General features: G+C 38.7%; 1 protein-coding gene across 8 annotated transcripts in view; it reads left to right on the forward strand.

Moving 5' to 3' along the window:
* Nucleotides 1–10,579, forward strand: part of malrd1 (MAM and LDL receptor class A domain containing 1) — a 408,484-nt gene that overhangs the window by 199,366 nt on the left and 198,539 nt on the right. For all 8 annotated transcript variants that reach the window (XM_043690416.1, XM_043690424.1, XM_043690417.1 and 5 more), the window contains one exon: nt 2,557–2,802. In XM_043690416.1, coding sequence (XP_043546351.1) covers nt 2,557–2,802 — 246 coding nt within the window. The remainder of the gene's footprint in view (nt 1–2,556; nt 2,803–10,579) is intronic.

Below are 10,579 nucleotides of genomic sequence, written 5' to 3' on the forward strand. Positions count from 1 at the left end.
AGTCGCCTGAGGCGGGAATTGAACCCGGGTCTCTGGCGCTGTGAGGCAGCAGTGCTAACCACTGTGCCACCGTGCCGCCCACTAATCTAGCTTATCTCTCCACGCTTCAGGCTCTCTGCCTTTATTCCTGATGAAGGGCTTTTGCCCGAAACGTTGATTTCGAAGCTCCTTGGATGCTGCCTGAACTGCTGTGCTCTTCCAGCACCACTAATCCAGAATCTGGTTTCCAGCATCTGCAGTCATTGTTTTTACCACGTGGAACCATTTTTGACTCGCCTTGCTGAAGTCCATATAGACAGCATCCAACAATCTGTTTTTTTATCGATCTTCTTTGTCACCTCTTCAAAAAACTCAAGTTAGTGAGACCCGATTTCTCACGCACAGTTTTGGGGAATTTGGCCCAATGGTGTTTATCTTGAGGTTGTTGAGTCTTGTCTTATACTTTGCAAAACAAAGGAAAGGGTGAATGATGTATATACTATTTAGGTTCTACAAGATTTATAAACCCAGATTAAAATAATAAACAGGAACAGTAAAAGCCCTGCTGAATCATAGATTAGTAACAAAATGGCAACAGCAAAGAAAGACAATATGCAGTCTTCTATATTTGTGAAGGGCCTGATTAAGATTGGCAATGACCATGTAAAGTCATGAGTCAGGTCTGATAAGTCAAATGCTTTCATGAACAAACTATTAAAAGTCTGCTGCTGAGAAGAGCAGTCAGTTCAAAGAATGAAACATGCTATAGGCTACTTAACAGCAGCATTTTCATCTTCCAAAGACAGCTGGTAATTTTAGGACATAGTATGGAGGCAGTTCTGGTAAGATGTGTAGCTTTCTCTTGTTCAGTTGTAGTGTCAGCTAGAAAGAAATGTAAAAACAACAAAAAATGTTGTAAATATTAAAGGACAACTAACATGCCTTCAATTACAGTAGAGGAGTTTCATATTCTAATAATGCCAATGGCACGCTATAGGTAACAGAATCAAAGTGAAAGTGGAATGAATCATTGTTATACAAACGACATCCTTTAAAGGATTAGAAAGATTGACGTTCTTACAGAAGCTTCTAGATCACACTTAATGCTCAAGCATTGGTTTGTGGGGATATCAAAATCACATTGAAAAGCAATTTGATACTTATTCATGTAGCTAATGGAAAATGCACAAACCTGATCATCTCTAAGTTTGTAAATTTTGTGACTGGTGTTGTGAGTAGAATATCCAATAGCAGCTAAAATTGCTAAATCTATTTTTTAACAAATTATAACTGAATTTAGATCATTGTTTTCAGCATAATCTCCTTGGTAAATGGAAATATGGGATTAGAAAAGTAGATACCATTACAAATTTATTTAAACTTGTGCAGAAAATAGAAGACATATTTATGTTTTTGTTTAATTTACAATGCATTAGGGCATTGTACACTTTTACTAATGAGGCAGTTGGGAAAATGAGACTATTAAATTACCTGTTATACATGATAAACTTTTGAAAGGCCAAAATATTGAAATGTTCCAGAATATTAAATTAAATGTATTTTTATTTTTAAAATGTACTTAATACGGAAAAGTATCTTCTTTGACATAGAAAGGAGAAGGGAACTATTATTAAAAAACCTCACGCTAGAACTAACCATTTAAAGAGCACTCTTTTCTCCTGCAATATAAGTTGTTGTGTTCTTTTGAATTTGGCAATTTTATGTTTCCCCTGATGAGTACGACACACAAAACCTTTGATAACATGGCTCTCTTTTCAACAAAACATACTTGTGTATACATATATGACACTGTTAACACAAAGATGAGGGATGTTCCAGTTGTTTGAGATGGGATGTGTGTTCAGTTAGTTGATTTCAGCTGGTGTGTGACTGTTGAGACGATATAATTAGCCTTTGTGCCCCAAGGCTGAAAACTGTTAAAATTAATTAAGGGCCCAGACTTGCTCAATGAAGATTAATGCCTCCTGGAATATGCTGGCAATAGCTGAGGACTGGACCAGGTTTAGCTCTTTTTATACTGTAGTCAAATTGCCTAACAATGCATACTGCTGACCAAAATCAATGACATCGGTGAAGTATCAGAAATCTGATATGAAATATTCAACTCATCCATACTCACTGTTGTGGTAAAGTGGGGGAGGATCCTATGGAGGACTGTCTGGTTATATTGCAAATTTGTGAGTGGCAAGCAGCTTTTCCTGTAGTTGCTCTCTCTTTAAATTAAGTAAAATCAAAAATTAGGCAAGATTGTTTAATAGAAATTATTCATTTTAACATTTCAGAACAAACTTAAATCATTGAGTTGGTAATTTAGAATAATACTTTGTTAAATCCCGTTTCATTTGCTGTGTTTGGTAAGTCATCACAATGAAGAATATATTGATCTAAGAAGTTTTAAACGAAATAAATAACTCTAAGGTGGTAATAAATGTACTAACAGAATTAACTACTATTGAAAGACATAAGGATCAATATCTATTGACTGCAAATGACACTTCAGTGATTCCTTCATAAGCCATTTAAACTGATTCACAGGAATTCTTTCCTCGTTTGCAGGACTCTGTCCACAAGGTTATTTGGAGTGCCAGAATGGAAATTGTTACCAACCAGATCAGAGATGTGATTTTGTGAATGATTGCAGTGACAATACAGATGAGAGAGAATGTGGAACATCCTGCACCTTTGAGACTGGACAATGCGGTTGGAAAAATTCCCTGGCAGATAACTTTGACTGGATCTTGGGGCAGGGTTCATTTCAGAGTCTTCGGCCGGTGAACGATCAGAGCCTAGGAAATGAGAATGGTAATTTATTAATTTGTGTTGCATTCTAATATACTATAATGGAACTTAAAGGAAGTAAATAATTGTGTGAACGTACCATTATTGAATTGGTTTGGCAAATCCTTTGTAATTGTTTGCCAGATGCCTGACGTGATGACACAATAATAGAAGAGCCATTTGTGTGGAATATTAATAATCCATACAAACGACAATGATTAACTGTTCTTCCTCAAAATATGGACAATAGTTCTTTGATTATTCATCTGCAGACGTTATAGTAGATTTAACTATAAAAGTGCATGTTGGTTTCCTGTTTTTAATATTCATTGACAGGATGACGGCATTGCTGGCAGGCCAGTATGTGTTGCCCATTCCCAATTGCCCGGAGGTAGTTAAGAGTGAACCACATTGCTGTTGGTCTGGAGTCACATGTAGGCCAGACCAAGTAAGGATGACAGATTTTTTTCTGAAAGGACATCAGTGAACCAGTTGAATTTTTTCCAATAATCGACAATGGATCTATGGTCATCATTAGACCTTTATTTCCAGATTTAAAAAAAATAATAATTTCAAATTAGATGCCCAGAACATTACCAGAGTGTCTGGATTAACAGTCCAGCAATAAACCCACTAGGCCATCACATCCTCTATCTCTTTTCACATAGAGATTAACATAACATTATCATAATGATAACTGGTAATAGGAATTGCAAATCAACAGTGTACTGAAGGATATTTTCTTGACAATTGCCTCAAGTAGCAAGCAAATTTTTTTTTAAATCCATGTTCAGAATGAATTGGTACTGAAAACCCAAAATTGAAATTATTTCGATTTCATTGTGGCCAAACCAATTGTCACCTGACAACATATTCACTGAAATTTGATAGCACCATCCGTGGTTTTCAGACATTAAACAAATCCTTTACACTTCAACATTTGAGGAGGGAGACTTTATTTCATATAATATCGGATTGTGTCATCTGCCCTGCTGGTGTAGAGCAGGAAAGGAACATAAGAGCAAACACTTTTATTCCTCTGCTGTATCCAAGAATTGTACCTGGGTACATGTACCTAAGATGTCACCATAAGAAAGCATACATTGGAAAAGCTTTTCGTTGTACTCCTACAATTTTGAACAACATTCTGGAATCAGTGAGGGGAGCAAGGACAATCTGCAACTCCATGACCTGGCATATCTCCCACTCTGCCATTACCATCACACCATGGGAGAATGCCGGTACACCAATGAGAGCATGTCAGGATCAGCCCAGGAATACTAAACAAAAGGTGTAAAACTGGTGAGACTACAATATAGCATTGTTTGCATGCCAAAACAGCATTAACAGCAAGCAATAGGCAGAGCCATGCAGTTATGTAACCAACAGATCATATCTTAGCTTTGCAATCTTTCCATATTTAGTTATAAATGGTGGTGGATAACTAAATAGCTCACTGGTCGAGCAGGCTCCACAAAAGTCCATGACCAGTGTGGTGGGGTGGGGAGTGCCCAGTACTTCAGTCTAATCATCAACCAGAAGTGCCAAGTGGAAGATCCATCTCAGCCTCCTCCCGAGATCGGCAGCATCACTAATACCTGTCTTCAGCAAATTCGATTCACTCCACGTGATATCAAGAAATGGTTGGATGCACTAAACACTGCAAATGTTCAGGGCCCCAACAACATTCTGGCAATAGTACTGAAGATACATGCTCCATAACTTGCCACCCTTCAAAGCAAGCTGTTCTAGGGCAGCGGCAAAACTAATGTGGAAATTCCCAGGTTCGTCCTACACATAACATAGGACAAATTCAATACATCTAATTACTGCCCTATTAGTCTACTTTAGGTCATCAGTAAAATGATTGAATAGGTCATCAACAATACTATCAAGCAGCACTAGCTCAGCAACAACCTACTCATTTGACACTCAGTTTAAGTTCCACAAGGCCATTCACATCGCGACCTCATTACAGCTTTTATTAGTCACAGCCTGTGCAATAACAACCCATTATTCCAAATCTGCTTTTCTGCCTATTAGTGAATCATTATTCCATGCTCAGTACATTCCCTCTATCCTATTTGCTTTATGTGCCCAAGTTACAGATATAGATACAGGTCGTTCTGCTATAAAACAGTTGTGTTCTTCTGCAATCTCGCACTGTAGAAAAGTGCACCAAGGAAAACTGCTATCGAAAATCACACTTTAGAAGTCAGTCGAAAGTTTGCGTTATCCAACCAGTGTCCACAATCAATCACATTATAGCCAATTCTCACTGATGAAACGCACATTATAACGGAATGACCTGTAGATGCCATGGTCCATGCCTGAAACAAGCATTAGGTTTATTTTTATCTGCCATTTACAAATAAGGGAGCCTAACACCTCTGCCATATTAGTTTGCTCTGAATTAGGGTCTTCTGGTCCTCGTCAAAGAAACATTTGGGGAAAGATCTTTTTGCATGGTGCCAATGCTAGTGGCAGTAAGCAGCACATGTCGTATTCAGAGAGTACAGCAAACAGATGCAATTGTGAAAAATGTGGAGCTGGGACTTGCAGCAGTACTCCACCTCTTTTCATTCATTCACAGGATAAGAGTGTCACTGGCTCGGCCCACACTTATTGTCCAGTTAAGAGTTGATCACCTTGTTGTGGATCTGGAATCAGACCAGATTAAGGATGGCACATTGAAGGAACAGCACCTTATCTTCTACCTGGGCAGCTTACAGCCAAGAGGACTCAACGTTGATTTCTCCAATTTCAAATAAACTCCCTCTCCATCCCCCGACTCCCCTCCCAGCTCCACCCCATCCCTTCCACTGCTCCCTGCCACCAACCGGATTCATTCCTTCCATTGCCCAACCAGGTCGTACCTTCTACCCGTCTTCATCTATCCCTACTTCACCACCCTTCCCCACCCAATCCTTTATCTGCGGCTCCCCCTATGCCCACACCCAGTCTTGAAGAAGGGTTACACCCGAAACGTCGACTTCTCCACCTCCTGATACTGCCTGGCCTGCTGTGATGTGCTAACATGGCAGGCAATTAATACATAGCAATTTCCCAACAGTATGCTAATTATCAGAAAATTATGATGTTGGTTCAAGAGTAAAACTTATTCAGGAAACAGGGGATAGCTCTCCTGTTTCTCTCCAAAATAGTGCCATTTGGATTTTTTTCCACCTGAAAGAATCTTAGATTCAACACCTCATACAATCTCCAACAGTACTGTAATGGAGTGTGATTTTTATACTCAAATCCAGTGTTGATGTTTGAACCCTGAATATTTTGATTCAGAGGTGACTGCCTCCAACTGAGCCTCCAATCTGCCCATTTTGGGCATGGGCATTTGTCTCTCCATGTGTGATACCAAAATAGATTATTTATTTTGATGACTACAGTAAGCCTCAGCAATATGTGCCTCTCATAACCTCTGCCAAATGAACAGTGAGCAATTTAGCAACATGTTGAATTCTAGACCTGCTCCTTCAGATGCAATATAAAGAATTTATATCAAGGTGAGTCTTCCACAGGGGCTATATGGAACTATGGAAAGTACAGGAGACTATGGAGCCCATCATGTCTGCACTAACTCTCTGAGTATTTAAACTTGGTTCTAATCATATGCTATTTTCCCACAAACCTGCATTCTGTTTCAATTTAAACAATCATCTAAGTACCTCTGGAATGCTTCAATTCAACCTACCTTCATCACATTACCAGGCAGTGCATTCTAGACCCTAACTGCTTGCTGATGAAGGGCTTATGCCTGAAACGTCAATTTTCCTGCTCCTCGGATGCTGTCTGACTTGCTGTGCTTTTTCAGCACCACACTCTCGACTCATCTGCATGATTCATGTTAAGAATGTATCAGCATTATTACGATGATATGGTGCTCAAAACTGTACACAATTCTCCAGCTGAGTTCTAACTCGTATCTTATATAAGTTTAGCTCATGTAATTTTAGCATAATCTCCCTGCTTTTGTATTCCATATCCCTATAAACAAAGCCTAGAAAAATGTATGCTGCACTAAAAGCTTTTCTGCCACCTTTCGTATCTTATGTACACTCTGGAGTCCCTGCTCCTGCACATCCTTTAAAATAGTAAGTTTTAATGTCTCTCCATATTCCTTGTATCAAAATGTAGTGCCTCACACTTCTGTACATTGAACTTCATCAGGCAACTATCTGCCCATGCCCCCATATCATTGTTCTTTTGAAGTTCCACACTGTTTTCCTCACAATGTTTAATTTCCCAAATTTTGTTTCATCCACAAACTTTGAAATTGTCCCCTGCACATAATGTTTTCGATTAGTTAAAAATATCAAAACTCAAGGGTCTCTCGGGAACTCCACTACAAACCTTCTTCCATTAATCATTTCCCATTCCTAAATATTTCCTGTCCCTCTTCTGAATCAATCAATGTTTTTCATTTACTATTAATGCTATCCAAATAGGTTTTTCTCGAAGATTCCCCATCGCTAAAGTTAATCTCATTATTCTGTAATTGCTAGGCTAATGGTCACAATATTTTTGAACAAGTGCATAATGTTTGCAATTCTCTAATCCTCTGACACTACCCCAAATCCAAAGTAGATTGAAAGATAAGTTCCAATGCCTCTCTAATTTCCACTCTTAATTCCTTCAGTATTCTTGGGGTATATCTTATCTTGGCTCAGTGTCTTACAACTGTCGAGTACCGACAACTTGTGTAATACCTCCCCCTTGTCAGTTTTTATCACTTCTAGTGACTGAATTTCCTCTTTTTTCACCATGGTCTGGGCAAACTCATCATGCCCTAGGCAGCTTGTGCCTTGTAGGTAAAGACCAATGCATAGTATTAATTTAACACCCCATCCATGATTTTACCTCTAAGTGTAAAACCGTTTTTTTGCCTCCTTTTATCACCCTTTTACTACTTGTGTGTTTATTGAACACATAGAGATTTCCTTCTGTGTTGGCTGCCAGTCTTTTCTCATAATCCCTTCTTGCTTCTCATGTTTGTAACTTCACCTCTTTTCTGAACCTTCTGTATTCAGGTTGGCTCTCAACTGTTTTTACTACCTGACACCTGTCATAAGAACACTTTATCTTCTTTAACTTGATTTCTCACTCCATTATAAAACAGATCTTTGGGGTATCCTTTTGTGGTTATGTTAATTAAAATTAAAAAAAAATGTTTTACCAAAGGCAGATCATAGGCTCCTGATATGGTCGCAAGTGGTATATTAGAGTATTAGTGAGAAAACTGCATGCTGATGCAAGAGCAAGTTTCAATGAACAGATCACTGGCTGTTTCAGCAAGCAATGTGTTAGTTAGATGCCGAGTCAAGCGTCTGCTGAAGCTATTAGAGCTCCAACTCTTAGAGATCACTCATCGATGAAATATAGCATGTATCATGATCTGGTCAAGTGTATGGCAACAGCTGTTTGAGCAGATCCTTGAAGACTACTGATCCCTAATAATGCATAATGTCTGAGTATTTAGGGGAATCATGATTTCTGTGCAAAGGCAGAGATGGAGGTTGGTTAGCTCAGTTTAGCTGGGTGGCTGAGTTGCAATGTAGCATGGTGCTAATAGCATTGATTCCATTCCCATGGTAACCGACTAAAGTTACCATGAAGTATTTACCTTCTCATACTCTCCCTTCACCTGAGATGGTTTAACCTGCACCAGCAATATGATCTGGCTGGACTATGGCAACTTTACCTTTTACTCTGCAAAGAGGAACTTATTTTTAAAGATTCTTTAAGATGTTATTGCATTCTACATATAGCGGACTTGCTTCTAACCAAAGCAAAGTATCAAATTATACAAATTAAATGGTTTCTTACCAACAGCATGATTTTAAAAGCATTAAAAAGTCAACAGGTACAACCATCATCTACCTGCTTTGAGCCCTGAGGCAAGAGTAGTTTGTGTGCTGAATGTAAAGATAATCCATCACTGTGCTAGCTGTTTAGTAAACAGAACACTCAACAGCACAGCACGAGAGCAAACTGTAACCTAGAGCTGGTGAAAGTATTGAGATGGTCAACATGGGGTTTTTGGCTCCCATCAGCACAATCATTTTTCACAATTTAAATTTATTGACATCTGATTTGAAACAACATGGCAGCAGAATGCTTCAGTTAAGCAGCTTGTCTAACAAATGCCCAGTCATTGTAAAAGCAGCCAAACATTACAATACTTTCTGCCATTCCCATTTTGTCCGGCGTTTTGAATGACTAGATCACTGGGGCAGATGGAGAGCTCACTCTGAGATCTCTACTGATCCACAGTGGACCTGCATGGCAGAAAAATCCAAGATGAATTTATGTCCTTTTGCTATGTGGTAACATCTAGTTTGACTGATTTTTGATGATTCCCAGGTCCAAAATATTGCAATGCCTTTGTAAGATTTTATGAGTTTGTAAATTGGGTGATGATTTTTCTGATGTAAAATATAACTGAATGAATTAATTTACAAAATATGTGTGTCTTCCTAAGGTTAACAATCTCTAGATTATTGCCTTAGCCACATGTAAATTGGTATAGAGACACAGATTGAAAGAGTTAATAAATGACTGAAGGATCAGACTGGGAAAGCGGGGTTCCTCTTCACAGGAAATTGCACTCAGTCTAGTAGTGAAAGAGCTGTACTAATGATGCTGGCTGCTTCTGAACCAGAATGGGACCAATGCTCTCACAGAATTAATTAATTAGGACGGTGGGAATAGATTTAAACAAGTGTAGTCAGTGGTGAGGTGTCCTGGGGAAAGGGATCTACAAGAAATGAAATAAGCCAAAATACATATGAAGCAGGAGGTTTGGCCAGAATACAGATCATGGGTGGACATAACTGGCCAGGATCTATGACGAGACAAGGCTGTCAGAAAAGAGAAGATGTCAATATTAGGGTGAACCAGATGGGAGGGTGCAATGATGAGAAGCATTGGAAGAAAAACAGGCAACTGACAGGAAGAAGTGAAGGCACTTAATCAACCTGAGCTGTGGGGAACTTCAGGTAAAATGGAATAAGCTGAAAGTAGAAGATATATGACTGGGGGACACCTAGAATTACAAAACATGAGTAAGAATAAAATGACAGGAACTGCTTTAATCATCGCACAGAATTACATAAATTATCCACAAACAGGCCATTCCGTCCAATCAGGCCAATATTCTTCTCATCTTTCCTTGTCAGAATCTATCACGTACAGTCCTCAATTTTTGCTCCCCTCTTTTGATTATCTGCCTTCCCTTAAAGTGCACCCAAACCCCTTAGCCAGTATGTGTGATCACAGGTTGTAAAGTTTCAGTACACTTTGGGTAATGAAGTTTCTTTTGAATTTTCTATTTACTTTCTTGGCATCTATTTCTGGCCTCCAGCTTTCCCTGAAGTAAAAGTATTCTCCTTGTGTTTAATCTTGCAAAACCTTTCATATCTTTAAAGAGCTTTATTAAGTGAAGCTTCAGCCTTGTCGTTTCCAGAAAATAGAAACCCAGTCTATTTCATCCTTTATGGTTGATGTAATCTCACAATTCTAATACTATTGTAACAAAACCTTCAGGCTTCTATTGGTATTTTCATAAAATAGTGACCAGAATAGTGCAGCCTATCCGAGGATTATTTCTATTCCAATAGAAATAGGTCCAACTTCTGGGGTTCCATTTTTTTAAGGGACTATGAACGTGAGAACCATCTTTAACTGTTTGTGTACTTGAACCCTCCATTCCTCAAACTTGTTTAGACACTTGTTTTACAAGATATGGAGGAACCTGTGTTGGACTGGGGTGGACAAAGTTAAAAAT

This window comes from Chiloscyllium plagiosum, chromosome 5, assembly GCF_004010195.1.
Source record: "Chiloscyllium plagiosum isolate BGI_BamShark_2017 chromosome 5, ASM401019v2, whole genome shotgun sequence".
NCBI lineage: Eukaryota > Metazoa > Chordata > Chondrichthyes > Orectolobiformes > Hemiscylliidae > Chiloscyllium > Chiloscyllium plagiosum.